Raw genomic sequence first — 17,129 nt, 5'->3', positions numbered from 1 at the left:
TGGTGAGGCGTTGCCGTTATATGTTGATGATGATCATCAACTTAATCTTCAATTGATTCGACGCCATTTATTCATACTGAAGCAGCAAAAAAAAAAACTCTTGTCATTTTTTTCCCATTGGCAAGATTGATGGACTCTTCAAAATTTTGTTTGGTTTCGGAAACCTTTGCTCGTAAAGGAAAAACTCAACTTTTTTTTTGTTTTGTTTATGAATTTCGCTTGTGGTTAGCTGTCTCTCTCTCTCTCTCTCTCTCTCTCGCGAGTTATGCGGGTGTAACCAATCAACCAACCAACCATCAACTGATCAACTAGCCAACCATTCAACTTGATCACCGAATCGAAACAGAAGAAAAACAAAACAGTAAACATTCTTAAAAACTACTACTGCACTACGGCAACTGATAAAACATCATTTTTTTCTGTTTTTTTGTTATTTTAAACTATCGAAACATCATTCATTGAATCAGAAAAAAAAGATTCATTCCATTCGGGTGTTGATTAATGGAATGGAATTGTGGAATGAAATTGTTGTTTTGAGGATCATCGATCAATTTCAATGAGAAGAAAAAAACCAAGGTTATCAACCAAACCAAGCATCTCTAAAGAAGAAGAAAATCTACTCTTTTTTTTTTACCTTGGTGACATTTCAAACTGACAAAATTCCAATGTTTTAAAACCAAGTGTTTCAAAATACAACAAGTTTTTTGGCCAACCGACTAACCAATCAACCAACTGCTATAACAGGATTTTTTTCTCGTTTGTTGTTTTGTTTTGTTTTGTGATACACACATGGTGATACTATCAACGCACAACACACAGGTATACCTTTTCTTTTTTGTTGTTGTTGTTGATAAGGTAAGGTAAATCGGTCAAATATACAAGACTTTTATACAAGACTTTCAATAGTTATCTCCACAAATTAAACATATCGAATTCACCCACATGTATTTGTAACAACATTGATCTTCAAACACCTATTCACTTGCTTACACAATGTCCTATGTTTAATACTCCGTTCACAACACCATCCACATACACACACCCCAAAAACACTTCCATTTTCAAAAATACATGTAAATACATTATTTACACATTACAAAACAATTAACACTTTTATTTTTGTTTCGTTTTATTTTTATTGATTTCTTATCATTATTCGACTGTATATCTTCATTTGGTGCAAACACCATCACGGTGAAGCACTTTAATAAAGTTAAAGTTAGTTAGTTATACAAGACTTTTTTGTTTGTTTGTTGGATAGCAAACCAAGCAAAAAAAGAAAGAAAAGAGATATGTTTTTGTTTTGTCCACATTGATATCTCTCTGTGTTAAACAACATTGAATGCAATGATTAGACACGGTGGCAGATGTTTTTGCAAAATGTTTATGTGTGTGTTTTGTCTGTTCCAAAACTCTCTTTCTCTCTCTATGTTAACTTAACTTAACTTGAACTTAAACTCTCTCAATAAAACAAACGAACGAAATGGCTCAACGTTTAAGAGAGTGAATTGAATCCCGTTCATCATCATTGTTTTTTGTTTCGAATGTTTATGTTTCCTTCTTTCACACGCAAACACACAGAAGTTGAATGATTTTTTTCCTGTTACTGTTGAAATAACACAATAATAGTAATATCTGCTGCTACTGAACAAAAAAAAAAAAAAATCTTCGAATCCAAAACTTTAATTAAAGAAATATATGTTACCTGGTGAAAAACTAATTTATTTGATTGCATGAATTGAATGTAGATGTTGTTTGCTTGCGGGGAATTTTTTATCTTGTGAAATATTCAACCAAGAAGAATAATAAGAAGAAGAAAATATGCGCCTGACTCATCATCAGGTATCATTTCATCAATTTTACCTGTTGTTTAATTAAGAGTTTAGTTGACTAGTCAAAAAAGATGTCCCAACCATTGATAATTGGTGCTGGTGGTGGTAAACAACAACCATCAACAACAACAACAAATAGCTCAACAACATCACCACAACAATCTTCGAATCGTTTACGTCATTTTCTTAAATTTAATGGTCCATCCAATAATAATAACAACAATAATGGTGATTTACAACAAAAATCAAATGGTCATATTGATTCGAAATCTAATCCACAACAACAACAACAACAACATTGTAATACGAAACCATCATCACCATTAATAGGAAGAAATTATCCACATCAACGTGTAACGAAATCACCATCAATTGAATCAACAACAACAACAACAACAAAATCATCATCACCATTATTAAATCGATGTCAAGTGATTAATCTTAATCCAGTTAATGTGAATAATCATTCGAAACAGAATTCATTCGATCATCATAATACTGGTTTATCATCACCAAATCTTAATAATAATTTACAATCAAAACAACATAGACATTCGTTTCGTTGTAGTACATCGACCACAAACAATAATAATAATAATTCTTCATCATCGAATCAATTACGACAATCACAACATACATATGATAATGTTGCTTCGTTGTCAAGATTGGATCAACAACAACAATCATCATCAATGGAATCTTCACCAAGATTTGTTCGAAAAAATTTCGTTCGAAATTCAATCAAACCGACTACTTTGACTGCTGCGGCTTCTATAGATCAACAGCCATCAACCTATGGTCAGATTAATTCAGAAACAAATTCATCCCGGTGGTCACAGCAACAAAACATGATGGCTAACAATGATGATAATAATAATGATGACGATGATGATGATGATGATAAACATGGAAAACAATTCGAATGGATCGAAATATTTGAACCAAAATCTCGTACAAAAATGTTTGCCAATCTTTCTACGTAAGTTTTTTTTGATGGAAAGTTTTTTTCACTTAAATAACATTATCTGTATTTTATAGCGGTGAATGTAGTTGGTTTGAACCAAAAAATGTTCAAATTCTTCGTCAATCTAATCCAAAAATTACACAATGGTGGGAACTTTATGTAAGTTTTGAGTTTATTTAGAAGATTTTTTATATAAAAATTGATTTTCTGATAAAAAAACAGGATCAAAAAAGTCAACGTTTTTATTATTATTCGGTTAAAGATTCGAAAACTATTTGGCAAAAGTAAGTTGAATCTTTTTCTTTTCACAGTAGAACCTTATGTTTTTTTATCGTTATTTGATCCTATCATAGACCAAACACTGTGGATGCAATAATTGTACCATTGGCAAAATTACAGATTATTAAACAAGCTGCAAATAATAATAATTCAACACCACTTGATCGAATAATTTCAAATTCATCACGAACATCTCAACCATTGAATAATAGCTCATCACCATTATCATCAGCATCATCTTCGCCTTCTTCGGCTACAAATACTGGTCGATCACCTCAATTAATATCGCCAAATTCAGCAACAAGTATTTGTATTCGATGTCGACAACGACCAATAATGGTTGATTCTTTTACACAAACATTTAATAACAACAACAATAATAGTTCCGATTCGATTCGTTCATCATCATCAAAACAATCGATGGTATCACGATGGACACAAACAACTAGCCAAACACCGGTAGATATACGACGGTTACCTGATCTTTTATCCGATGATTTACGTAGACAACAACAACAACAACAACAACATGCTCATCAACAGCCATCATTAAGACATTATCTATTGAGTGAAGCAAGATTTGCAGCACGTGGTCAAACTGCTGGTGGTTTGCTCAATACTCATCCACAAAATAATGATAATGATAATAATCGAATCTATGATCCAATAGCACCGGAATCAATTTATGATCCTGTTGCACAAATCGATGATTATTATGATGATGATTATTTTGATGTTGATGATGATGAATTAACTGATTATGGTGATGATGAAGATGATGAAATTAGTTTTGATAGTTGTGATGCTGATGATGAATTTGGTGGTGAAGATAATTCTTATACCGATGATGATGAAGAAGAAGAAGATGAAGACTTGGAAGATGATGATGATGAATCAATAATAAATGTTCGTAATGATCAAAAAGGTTCATCATCCGATTCACATATAGTTGGTGATGATGATTATGATGATGATTATAATAATGAAATGATATTTAATCGAAAAAGACAACAACAACAGTCAATAGATGATTATGATATTGTTGATTATGGTCATCATGATGACCATCAATATATTAGTTCAACAAAATCTGGAACCAATGCTGGGAATAATAATCGAATGCCAGCAGCAGCAGCAGCAGCATCGGGAGGAATATCACGTTCAACATTAATACAACAAAATTTAGATGGCCCATTAAAAATGTCAGCATCATTTACGGCAACCGATTTTAAACGAAATGCTTTAGGAAGAAGGTTTGTTTTAAAATTTTTGCTTGTTATTTTTTAATTTTAATTTGTTCAAGCAGTAGTTATACAACTACGACAACAACAAATCAACAACAGCAACCATCTGCCATTAGATACGAACAACCATCATCATCAAATCAACGGGAGCAACAACGAGAATCATGTCCAAAACCAGCCTATTCAAATCCATTCAACAATAACAGTAATAATGGATCATTACGTAGTAGTACCGGAAGGATTAATATGAATTTGGATCAATCATTATCAAATGAAATTAATAATAATAATAATAATAATAAAGGTTTAGGTAGTATAGCTGATCGTATACAGCTATTTAATCAAAAATCAACAAATCTGCCATCGAAAACAACAACACCGACACCAACATCACCAAAAAGTATTCATCGTCAACAATCAATTTCGGTATCTGCTTATGAACCGACAGCTACAGCTGCTGCTGGTTTATCTCGAGGATTTTTACATCGTTCGGCTACAACTGAAGGTGGTGGGGCTGGTGGTGCTATTGCTGCTAAACAAGTTCAAAAATTCTTACAGCAACAACAGCCGAATAATGTTCGAACATCAATATCACCTGTATTAGATCAATCATCGATTCCATGCAAATCAACATCGATGACATTAATATCACCATCATCATCATCATCATCATCGGTTGTTAATACAACAACAATTCAACAGCAGCAACAGCAATCGAATGATCCAGTTGGATCATCATCAAATGGAAAACGTTCAAGTTTGAGTAATAAATTTCCCGTAACATCCAACAACAACAATCAATTTGATTTATCATTCGAAATACCACGGAATAATAGTTCAATTTCATTATCACCTAGTCATCAACAATCATATCGGCCATTTGTATCATCATCAACACCTGTAGTACCATTATCATCATATCCAATACCACCACCACATTTACATCATTCAGCTTTTAATCAAATGAATGATGTTCATAAATCTATATTGGTGAATCAGGCAAATGTTGCTGCTTCATTTAAAAATTCAAAAAATAAAAACAGTAATAATCAAACAACAACAGTGACAAAAGGAACTGCCAACAAAAAGAATAATGTTATTTTGGATTCTAATCAAACAGTGACCGATTCAAAATCATTGAAAAAATCAACAACAACAACGAAAACTATTGTAAAAAATAAAGATAAATCCAATGGTAATGGAAATAATTCAATTGAATCATTTGCACGTGAATGTGTTAGTCGTCATCGTAAAGGTGGTATATTTTCAAAGAAAAAAACATTAAAATCAATGCTAATGCATACGAAAAAACCATTAAAAAAACCAATGATATCAACAATATCGGATGCATTATTAGTAAAAGAATCTGTTGCTTGTTTTAAAATTATACAAATATTTATGGGTGATCGTTCACCATCACCAACATGTCAACAGCAACAACAACAACAACAACATTCAACCGGTAATTCAAATCTTTCTACATCAACAACCATTGGTGAAAGATTATCACCAACAACAACAACAACATTACCATACAATGATGATCAATTATTAGTTCGTTTGATAAATATTTGTGTACAATTAGTACCATTACGTGATGAAGTATTGGTACAAGTTGCCCGGCAAGTTACACAGAATCCAAATCCAAATAGTGAACGTCGTGGTTTAGAATTAATGTGTACATTATTCTGGTATTTTACTGCATCGAATAAATTAGCACAACATTTACATGCATTTTTATTTGGTCATCGTAATCCATTTACGGTTATTGTTCGTCGAAAATTTGAACAACAAATGTATCGTAGTCGTTATACACATTCACATTTATTTTATAGAAAACCACATTCAATTGATGAAGTTTCATGTGTATTACGTGCTGTTCATTCAAAACATGTTGGAATTTTTGGTGAAACATTATCTGATGCATTAGTTGATTCAACTAAATTACCTTGGTATGTTTTGACATATTTGATTGAATATAAGTTATGATATCTCTTTTTGTGTCCATGGATAAATAAATAGGCCTGTTGTTTTACTTACTGAAGCATTATTGGAACCAAGACATGAAGATCGTGAAGGTGTTTTTCGTTGTGTTGGTGATATGGATGATGTACATCGATTAAAAATGAAACGTAAGTTTTAAAAAATATTTTGTTATATTTCCTGTGGCTAACAATTTACTCGTTGATTTTATTTAAAAAAAAAAATAGTTGATACTTTATTACCGGAAGATCGTAATTTTAATCAAATGATTGGCCGTTCTACAAATAATAATAATGATTCGATAATACAAAAAACATCTGGAAAATTAACTGATGATCATGATATACATGTGATTGCATCAACACTTAAATTATATTTTCGTGAATTACGTGATTCAATTATACCATCACAAATGTATTTGCAAGCATTGGAATGTGCACATGATCCGGAAAGAGCTTGTGCATTACTTGATCAACTTGAACCATTAAATCGATCAACATTACGTTATTTGATTCATTTCTTACAGGTATGTTTCAATGAATAAAGTTGATTGTAATTAATCAAATTATTATCATTATTATAGATATTTTCAACTGATGAATTTGTTCGTGATACAAAAATGGACGATGCAAATCTATCTATGGTATGGGCACCGAATATTCTACGTAGTCCAACAACAAATTGTCAACAACAACAACAACAATTATTATCTGGACCGGCAGCAGCAAAAGCTGCAATGATTAATAGTGCCAATATTTATGAACATACAAGGGCCGAAATGTCATTTGTACGAACATTGATTCAACATTTACCCACTAATAATAATAATAATAATAATGGAAATGATACTAGTCCAAAGAAACACTAAATGACCAAGAAAAAAAAGTGTCATGCAGCTATTATAACTTTGATATATTTTTTTTTCTCATTTTATTTTGTAAAGCTGAAACACACACAAACATATTATCTTTTCATCATCATATACTTAACCCCATCATCCGATGATCCTATGAACAAAAAAAGTATTCTTTTACCATTAACAAAAAAAAAAAAATATCTGTCCAACATTGCTCATTGCTTTTGAAATTCAAATTCAGAATAATGTTTTTCTCGCGCGCGCATTTTCAAAAAAAAAAAAAAAATTATTTTTCAAAATAAAATAAAAAATTCTATTTCCACACAATAAGGTTTTGTTTTGTTTATTTTGATTTATTTTCTGTTTATTTGTTTATCATCGTGATGAAACACATAGAAGGGCAGCCTCGAAACAAATTTCCAAAATTGATTCAAAACATTTATCGATTGATCTAGTCAGATTATCTTTCATTCGAGTCAAAATTGTTAAATTTATTAAATGTCAGCAGCCAAGAGAACATTTACGGCTGCTGTACGTGCCGTACAGATTCAACAAAAAACAAATCGTCAAATGAGATCAGCCATTTACATGGTAAGTTTTACGAAAAAAAAGTCTTATGACCACCAGTTATTTATTCTATTTTTGTATTTTTCCATCATGTTTTTAAAAAGACACCGAATGCAATTAACCGAATCAAAACATTGATGCAAGAACGACCAGATATGGTAAGTCAAATTAATAACTTTAACTTTTTTTAGTGAAATTTCTCTATTTTGTTTTTGTTTTTTTTTGAAATCGAAAGATTGGATTACGTATCGGTGTTAAACAACGTGGTTGTAATGGCCTTTCATATCAATTAGAATATGCAACCGAAAAAAATAAATTCGATGAAGAAGTCATACAAGATGGTGCTAGATTATTAATCGATCGTAAAGCACAATTATCATTATTGGGTAGTGAAATGGATTTTATTGAAACAAAATTATCCGCAGAATTTGTATTTAATAATCCAAATATTAAAGGAACATGTGGTTGTGGTGAAAGTTTTAGCATTTAAAGAAAAAGAATTCGTTTGTTTGTTTGGTTTTTCCGTTAATTTATTTTTATTTTTTAATTAAGGCAATATTAACACATTTGTTGAGAAAAAAAAGAAAGATCATCAATGATAATTAATAAATCAATGATATTATGTACAGTGTATATAATCATTATTATTATTATTTACAAAAAAAAAAAAAAAAACATTTTTGTTGTCAAAATAATGGTGATGCTGAACTTTGACTTACATAGATAATGGCACCAACAAAATTAATAGCTGATGCTAAAACGAATACAGGTAACCAACGACCATGTGATTGTGTAACCAATTCAGCTGTTAATGGACCACATAACAGACCCGGTATGGTTGCTATAGTATTCGATATGGCAAATGTTACACCAGCATGATTTGGTGCTACATCCGTATGATTACTTAAATGACCGGCTGCATTTAATGCACAAAATGACATTGCCATACAAATAATAACAATAGCTAACCATAATGATTTTAATGAACAAAATAATAGCATACAAATACCGGCACCGAATAAACCCAGACCGGTCATCAAACGTCGTACCGATAATATTGACCATTTTCGTTCGGTAATTAAATTATCGGCCATATGTCCAGCTCCTATACCGGCCATAGAATTCATAATATAAGGCAATGCTGTTAATGATAATGATTTTTGATCAGCTGATAAATATCTTGATAAATAATATGGTAACCATTGCATAATAATATAGCTTGACCAATTCATAGCAAAATGAGCTAGATAAATGGCCCATAATGACCAACGTGTTATCCATTCAGACCAATGTACATGAAAACGATTATTACGGGTTGTATTATTTTTCGAAACATCTTCATTCATTAAAGGTGCTTCTAAATCACCACTATTAACACATGATGATGATGATGATATTAGATGATCATCGACAAGATGATTAGTACGATGAAAAAATCGAAGCCAAAATATTAGCCAAAACATTCCTAATGTACCCATTGTATAGAACATTATTGGCCAATAAATATGTGATGTAACTAAAGCCGAAATGGTTTGTCCTACGGTACCAGCCGATATAAGATAACCAAATGCACGTGATCGTTGTGAAATTGGAACGTTTGCTGCAAATAATTGATAAATCATTGGCAAACCTAATCCTTCACCTAAACCTAACAATATACGGAACACAATGAATAGGTAAATATTTGATGCAATCATTGGTGTGATCAATGTTGATAATGACCAGAAAAATATGGAAATGGTAAGAACATTACCAGAACCATAACGTGATGCTACATTACTCACAATCATTTGACTAGTAATATAACCAATAGCAAATGAACTTAATATCCATCCTTGCCAATGTATTGACCAACCAAATTGATTGGCCATCGGTATGATAGCGATTGGCATAATAACACGATCAGCCGAATTAATAAGATTGGCAACCGTACACAGACAAATTAATCGATTGATTGCCGTTCTTGGCCATAATGAAATGATTGAAAATCTCATGGCAAATGATTGATTGATTATTGATTTATTGATTTATCATTATTATTATTATGATTTAAATTAGAAGAAACAGAAATAACAAATTGGAATTAGTTTTTTGGAACATCGAAAACACCAAGTTGACACGCACACACACAAACAAACAAACAAACAAATATCAATTTTCTATTTTGACTCATACAAGTCGATCGATGCATTTTAGCGTGCCAGCTTTTTTGTTTATCGATTTTGATTTTGATTTTGACATTTTTTTTTCATTTTAAGAAAATCTTTCTTTGCGATCATAATAAACAACAAAGACAATCATGTCATCATCATCATCAACGATAAATCGTGATGAAGAGAATAAATTAGAAGAAACGCTTGGATCATTATTTCAAAAAATTCTCGATATTAATGAAGAATTGAATCATAGTTCAATGTCAACAAATGATTCGAAATATCAGGCAAGTTTTTTGTTTAGTTTCTTCTGGGTTAATATTCATTGAAAATTATTATTATTTTCGAATTGCAAAATAGGAAAAAGTAGCCGATGCTATCGAACGTTTAGAAACAATGACCAAAAACATAAATACATTGGCAATTTTTAGTGCCAATGAAAAAATGGATGAAATTCAAACCGAACATCTAAAATATCTCCTAATACCGGCTTTGTTGGCTGATTTTACCCTGAAAAATCAACATCAAGATCGTATACAGATATTGGAAATGGCACAGATTTATTTCAAAGATTTTATTCAACGTCTTAATGATTATGAATTTTGTGATGTTAAACTGAAAAATGCTACCGAAAACGATGATGAAGAAGAAAGTGAAACAAAATCTTTGGCAAGTGATAACACAAATCAAGTAGAATTATTATTACAACAAGCAAAAGCACGGGATTCAAAAATTCAACGATATCGTCAAATGAAACAATTAGAATCAGAATTAGAACAGCTTAAACAGATAATTATTGGTCAACAACAACAACAATCTGGTCAAGATGAAGATGTTGAAAGAAAATTTTATCTAAAATTAATTAATCGTTGGCTTAATCAGGCTATCGATGAATTGGGTGCTATTGAAACTGAATTACCAATGGTTAAAATGCGTGCTGCAATGTTGAAAATGTCTACAACAAATTCGAATGATAAATTAACAAAAAGGCCATCGCAATCATCATCAAAACCTTTAAAACCGATCATTTTGACTAAAGATCGAATACAAAAACAAGTTTATGGAGCGGGATATCCATCGTTAGCAACCTATTCGGTTGATGAATTTGTTCAACAAAAAATCAATGAAGGTAGTCTTCAATTAACAGATAAAAATATGTAAGTGTTGCACACTTTTGTCAACGATTAAACAAAGGTAATCTGACATGGTTTTTTTCTTAAAAATCTTCTTCTTAGATATAGCAATTCATTATATGATTGGGCAAATGATCCGGAAAAGAAAAAATTAGAAGAACAAACCGATGAAGAACGAAAAGAACGTTTAATTGAAAAAGATGATGAACAAGAATTAATGAGGCTTCGTAAATGGGATGATTGGAAAGATGGTTAGTTTGTTGTTGAATAGTAATCCTTATTTTAATTTTTTCTTTTTCTTTATCCAAAAAAAAAAAAATGATTTTAAAAAAACAAAACAAAAACAACAGATCATAGGAGAGGTGAAGGAAACAGACATAATATGGGATAATAATCGAAGTGGATTTTCTGATTTTTGTTTTAAAAATAAAAAAAATTCTTTACATAGTCTCCATACAGTGTGAATCGTTGATTAATCTTTAATTCTTTATTTTTTTCATTTTTATTAACGTTATTTTATTTTCATTTGTGCGTTGATCGTAAACCTAAACAATTAAGAAAACGATTTGTACGTGTTAATGCTTCGAAACCGGTCGTCGTTTGACTACGTGCTGATTTTGATTTATGTAATTTAAATAATGATGCCAGATTGTTTGCTATTAAAAGATGAATATTAGGAAAAAAAGATGTTTAAGCAAACAACAAAACAAAAAACTACTTACATAAAGTAGATGTACGTGATTGTTTTGATGTATGTGATACATTCGATACAAATGAATTTACTGTTAATTCATTCATACGTGAATTTGACCATTCAGTTGTATCGGATGCTGAAACAGTTGCATATTCAAATTCTTCATCATCATCATCACCATCAATGATATTATCTAATTCCTCATCGCCATCATCATCATAACTATTATTATTATGTAATTGCCATAAATATGGTAGAACGGACATTGAACGTAATTCATCACCACCAGTTTTACATGGTATTCGAACTGGTTGTTCAATACGTGGATGTTTTTTTCGTACCCAACTTGTGATTAATTAAGAAAAATGTTTAGAAAAAAAAAACTTAAAAACTTAAAAAAAACTCAAACTTACTCATGTTGTTTGATTTGTTGAATAGAAATTCTTTCATCCGGTTCTTTACATAACATTGATTTGACCAGATCGGATAATAGATAATCCATTTCGGTTGGTATTGTTAATTCGGCTTTGCTTATGTTATCGTAAAGTCTATCCCATAATGGAAATGATAATGAAATCATCAACGTCATTTTTGTTTTGTTTATCAATTTACTTACCTATAAATATTATCACCTTGAAATGGATATTTCCCTGTTGTTATATTGAACAATGTAACACCTGAAGCCCAAATATCAACTTTAAAACCACTAAATTTAGCTCTACCATCAGCAATTTCTGGTGGTTGAAATGCAGGTGATCCTTGACTTGTTGATATCATATCATCTTGTTGAAATTGATCCAACATCTATGAATATATATTCAAACCAAACAAACAATCATTTCTGAGAACAAAATCCAAATGAAATTTACCTCCGAAACACCAAGATCAGTAATTTTAATAACACCACCATTTGTTAATAATAAATTACCCGGTTTAATATCTTTATGTATTATACCTTGGCTATGTAGATATTCTAAACCATTGACTAGCTGTACAAAATAGCTAAACAAAAGAAAAACAAACAGAAATTTTCAAATTGAAAAATCGAATCATTTAGTTAGTTATTTACCCATGTGCTTGATGTATGGGAAATCGTTTTGTATCTGGTACTGAATCCAAAAGTTCTTGTAATACAGCAACACAATATTCCATTATAATATACATTTTTTCTTTAATATTATCATAAATAACATCATATAATTTGACAAGATTTTCATGATTTAATTTTCGTAACAATTGTATTTCGCTATTTTGCAAAGTCAGAAAAGAAACAAAAAATCAAATTAAAGCAAGGAAAAGATTGAAAACTAGAATTGAAAACTTACCGTTGTACATTTTGTTCACCATTCGGTATTTTTCTTAAACGTTTTTTCTTCATAATTTTTGCTGCACGACGTTCTAATGTTTCAGTATCAAGTACTTCTTTTACTTTTGAATAGGAACCTTCACCAACAACATCACCCAGCAAATATTTCGATACAAATTTTACTTTTCGTCGTTTTTTTTCATATAAAATTTCTGATGAATTAACACGATGATATGATAGGGGTTTATCCTGTATCGTTATGGCTATAGCTGTTCCATCACCACCACCACCTGCAGCTGATATTAACGGATCATGTTCAAAAAGTAATGATTTTTCATAAAGAAAACCATCAGCACCTAAACAACCATCAAGCATTTCTTCTTCAGTTATTGGTGGTGGTGTTACAAATAATGGTCTTCGTTCTTCGCAGACATCATCATTATCATCATCATCATCTTGGGCAAATTGAATGATAGGTATGTTGGAATCAACAATATTACCACAAAGAGAAGAAGAATGTTGTTGGTCCGATGATAATGACAACAATGGCTTCGAATGGTCAAATTGTACATTGTCTTTATTATTATTATTGAAATTTGTTGTTGTTGTTGTTTGATTTGTATCACTCGTATTCATATCACAATTTTTGTTTACATTTGGCACAATCAAATCATCATCATCATCCATCATCATCGTCGTCGTCGTTGAACATTTTTGATCAAAATTTGATGATTTTTTCTTTACTTTTTTTGTTGATTCATTTCGTTGATCATCATTATCATTATCATTATTGATGGTCGTTGGATGTTGTTCAAGACAGATATCATCATCACCATCATCATCATCATCATCAATATTTTTGATTCGAATATTTTCATTCATTGTTCCGGTGTTGTCATCGATAAAAATCGTATCAATGGTTGATGATGCGGTGGCATCCGAAGCAGCCGTCTTCGAAGATGATGATGATTGCATTTGATGGCAATCCGAAATAATAATTCAATGACCAATCCAAATGACAATAACAAGGATGATGACAATAAACGATTATTTATTTATTCAACAAACATTCATGATTTTCGAAACAACTAAAAAATGGACATTCGAATGTTGAGTGTGTGTGTGTATGGTGTTTTGTCACAACAGCAAAAACATTGAAGATAACAATCAAAAATTAATCTGTAATGGGATCATCGAGATAATCGAGAGAGGGGGAAAAGAACAAAATTAACAAAATTTCGAACCATTCATCATTTGTTGTTGTTGTTGTTGATATTCTTTAGTTTGGAAAAAATTTTTTTGTTTCAAAAAGGCTTGTCGCCCACAGTATTCCCTCTGTCTTCAAAATGTGTTTACAATAATAAAAAACAATCATCATCATCTTCTTCTCGCACAAACCGAAAATGAAAAACAACAAAAACAAGAAAAACAAAATTGCTATCAGCACATCACATACACTATATGTGTGTGTTTGCAATGATATAACACATGACACAATAAAAAAAAGGCGTCGGTAAAAAAGTAAAAATCGATTGTATCGAAGAGAATTCGTTCATCACTTTATCATGTGGGGTTTTTTTCAAAACATAAAACTTATCGATTTGGAAAAACCAAGATTTTCAAAAAAAAAGAAAGTTTTATTTCATTTTTTTATCGATAATAAAATTGAACAGAATCATCGAAAACAAATTCCAATTTTTTTAAATAGCAAAGGTTACATACGGAGAGAGAGAGAGAGAGAATTTTTCAGTGTACAGAATCAGATAAATCCATCGCTTTTTGATCGTTTTCTTCGATTCTATCATCACTATTATTGTTATTGTTGATCATTTCGGTTTTATCGTCATTATGATGATGATCACCATCAGCAATAGTAGTATTAGCTGCCATTGTAGTAGTTGTTGTTGTAGGAAATGTTGAAAATATTCGATCAAGATATGAATTGAAAAATAATCTATTCGGATCTAATCTTTTCCTGATATGAGACCAATAATGAAAATTAGGATACATTCGAATCAAATCAACAGCTGTTTCTCGATGTTTCTTTGAGATTTAAAGCAGAAAAATTCCATTAAAATTAATGAAAACTGTAAAAATTATGTAAACTTTTTTCTTACCTTAGCCCAATGTGGACGGCCACCATATCGTTTCATAATTGTTTCATAACAATTCCAATAATCCGTATGATCAACATGTTTACCATATGGACGATATGAAATAATATTAATATATGTAGAATCACGACCATAACTTGGTGATAGATAAATTGGTGATTGACGAACAAAACGAACTTCGATTGGAAAATGTGCATACCAGCCATTATCATTTTGATCGATTGTTTTTTTTAATTCAAGTAATGCATCGCTTGTTTTGTTTCTGGATCGAAGGAAAAGAAGAAGAAAATTTTTAGTTTTTCTGTTCTATTTCCACACAAAACACATACCTTGGAATAGACCATTCATTAACGTGTTGTGCAAATAAACATTCGAAATTAAAAACTTTATAACTAATGTCCATTTTAACTTGATTCGAAGAATAAAGTAGCCAAAATGCTAAACGATTAATAGTAGGTATGATTGATGGTTGAAAAGTTGATAACCAATAAACAAATTGAAGTAAATGATAACCAACGCCATAGTTAATTAGCCAATCACAAATACGTTGAAATTGATTACGTTCAGAACTCAGGCGATATTGATTTATCGATTCCATTTGACCATTTTGTTGTTGAGAAGATTGTGATAGATTAAGAAATTCACCATTCACTTTATTCGTTATTGAAACTGAAACATAATCAGTATGTGGAAAATAAAGAAAACGAAAATGATCACATGATTCAATATTTTCATCTAAACGTTCCAAAATTGAATCTAATCGACTTGGATATGTTAGTTGATGAAGATAGAATTTTGATTCACATTCAATAGTTACTTCTAAAATAATACCAAGTGCACCTAAACCACATAATGTTGATAGGAATATATCATAATATTCACTACCAGGTTCTTTTGTACAATAAATTATATCACCCGATGGTATTATTAAACGCATAGCTATTACGTAATCAGCTATAATACCAGTATGATAACCGGTGCCATGCGTTCCAACCGATATAACACCAGCTAATGTTGATTCGGATATTGAACCTAGACTGGGTGGGATGATCAATGTGTAATCAAAGTTAGTCGGGATTCTTTTCAAAAATATATAAAACTTACATTGGTAATGCAAGATTATTTTGTTCAAGTATTCGATTTAATTTATTCAGATGAATACCAGCTTGAACGGTAACAATACGTTTTTGTTGATCAATATGAAGAATATTTGAAAAATTTTTCATCGACAACATATAATCCTGTGAACAACATAAATCCGATGGTGAATTACCACAACCAACAATACGTATATGTTTTTTTTCACTTTTAGCTAGATAAAGTATTTCACGTATTTCATCTAATGTTTCTGGTATGAATAATAATTCCGGTTTACATTGATATGTATTTGACCAATTTTTAAATTGATATCCAGCAACGGCTATTCGCTAATTCGCAAACAATCAATCAATCAATCGAGGAAGATTTTATTAATTATGGCTAACGTGATTTATCAACTTACCTCGAGATCCATGATGAATAATTTAATTTAATTTAGGTTTAGTTTTTGGGGAAAATGACAGAAATGTAAACACAAACACACATGGAACATCGGGAAAAATGTGTTCTTTTTTTTCCCACTCAAAAATCATTTTGATTTTTGTTTTCATATCCGAAAGATGGCTGCACTTGGTTCAATTTTTTTTTTTTAATTTTTTTCAAACAAAAATATGCGCGCGCGCGACTGACCCTTGAATCGGTAAAAGAATCAGAATTTTTTTTTTTGTTTTTTTGTTTCGGGAACTGAACTGACAATCATCAAACTGAATAATAATAATAACCGGCTGTTATCTATGTGTTAACATGAGAAATAACAACAACAACAACAACAGAAAAAAACAAACAGGGCTGGAATATTTAATTATTTTCACAGTAAAGGCGCATGCTTCATCCATGGATCCAAGAATTTCCAATTGGAAATCCATTTGGGAGCCATACTCCAAGGACCACTACTACCACCACCAC

General features: G+C 30.9%; 6 protein-coding genes across 6 annotated transcripts; 3 read left to right on the top strand and 3 right to left on the bottom strand.

The window, feature by feature from the left end:
• The first annotated feature begins 46 nt into the window (after nucleotides 1-46).
• RhoGAP93B (MyTH4 and RhoGAP_KIAA1688 domain-containing protein RhoGAP93B) lies at nucleotides 47-7,444 on the top strand. Its single transcript, XM_027337928.2, has 8 exons — nucleotides 47-2,811; nucleotides 2,871-2,955; nucleotides 3,019-3,080; nucleotides 3,150-4,328; nucleotides 4,382-6,271; nucleotides 6,342-6,451; nucleotides 6,530-6,828; nucleotides 6,886-7,444. Exons 1-8 carry the CDS (start codon nucleotides 1,904-1,906, stop codon nucleotides 7,168-7,170), a joined length of 4,818 nt encoding a protein of 1,605 aa, XP_027193729.2. The 5' UTR covers nucleotides 47-1,903; the 3' UTR covers nucleotides 7,171-7,444.
• Nucleotides 7,445-7,526: 82 nt separating this feature from the next.
• On the top strand, nucleotides 7,527-9,054 carry MagR (Iron-sulfur cluster assembly 1 homolog MagR). The gene is made up of 3 exons (XM_027337960.2): nucleotides 7,527-7,749; nucleotides 7,830-7,883; nucleotides 7,961-9,054. The coding sequence occupies exons 1-3, from the start codon at nucleotides 7,657-7,659 to the stop codon at nucleotides 8,213-8,215; spliced, it is 402 nt and encodes a 133-aa protein (XP_027193761.1). The 5' UTR covers nucleotides 7,527-7,656; the 3' UTR covers nucleotides 8,216-9,054.
• On the bottom strand, nucleotides 8,385-9,719 carry LOC113788501 (uncharacterized). The gene has a single exon (XM_027337955.2). The coding sequence runs from the start codon at nucleotides 9,717-9,719 to the stop codon at nucleotides 8,412-8,414; it is 1,308 nt and encodes a 435-aa protein (XP_027193756.1). The 3' UTR covers nucleotides 8,385-8,411.
• A 200-nt stretch (nucleotides 9,720-9,919) lies between these two features.
• Nucleotides 9,920-11,461, top strand: Tap42 (immunoglobulin binding protein Tap42). Its single transcript, XM_027337957.2, has 4 exons — nucleotides 9,920-10,165; nucleotides 10,239-11,035; nucleotides 11,114-11,262; nucleotides 11,362-11,461. The coding sequence occupies exons 1-4, from the start codon at nucleotides 10,025-10,027 to the stop codon at nucleotides 11,400-11,402; spliced, it is 1,128 nt and encodes a 375-aa protein (XP_027193758.2). The 5' UTR covers nucleotides 9,920-10,024; the 3' UTR covers nucleotides 11,403-11,461.
• Nucleotides 11,462-11,472: 11 nt separating this feature from the next.
• On the bottom strand, nucleotides 11,473-14,444 carry LOC113788499 (serine/threonine-protein kinase STK11-like). The gene is made up of 7 exons (XM_027337953.2): nucleotides 13,031-14,444; nucleotides 12,775-12,951; nucleotides 12,575-12,707; nucleotides 12,322-12,509; nucleotides 12,119-12,253; nucleotides 11,734-12,050; nucleotides 11,473-11,667 (listed from the first exon to the last, which is right to left on the bottom strand). Exons 1-7 carry the CDS (start codon nucleotides 13,984-13,986, stop codon nucleotides 11,534-11,536), a joined length of 2,040 nt encoding a protein of 679 aa, XP_027193754.1. The 5' UTR covers nucleotides 13,987-14,444; the 3' UTR covers nucleotides 11,473-11,533.
• A 183-nt stretch (nucleotides 14,445-14,627) lies between these two features.
• LOC113788500 (L-gulonolactone oxidase-like) lies at nucleotides 14,628-16,760 on the bottom strand. The gene is made up of 5 exons (XM_027337954.2): nucleotides 16,627-16,760; nucleotides 16,230-16,552; nucleotides 15,455-16,162; nucleotides 15,129-15,387; nucleotides 14,628-15,054 (listed from the first exon to the last, which is right to left on the bottom strand). Exons 1-5 carry the CDS (start codon nucleotides 16,636-16,638, stop codon nucleotides 14,758-14,760), a joined length of 1,599 nt encoding a protein of 532 aa, XP_027193755.2. The 5' UTR covers nucleotides 16,639-16,760; the 3' UTR covers nucleotides 14,628-14,757.
• Between the last annotated feature and the right edge of the window lie 369 nt (nucleotides 16,761-17,129).

This window comes from Dermatophagoides pteronyssinus, unplaced genomic scaffold, assembly GCF_027571235.1.
Source record: "Dermatophagoides pteronyssinus isolate colony J.1.1.1.1 unplaced genomic scaffold, Derpt_VIB-CSIC_2022.12 sq0011, whole genome shotgun sequence".
NCBI lineage: Eukaryota > Metazoa > Arthropoda > Arachnida > Sarcoptiformes > Pyroglyphidae > Dermatophagoides > Dermatophagoides pteronyssinus.
The sequence above is the reverse complement of the archived record's forward strand: the minus strand, read 5'-3'. Positions and strand labels throughout refer to the sequence as shown.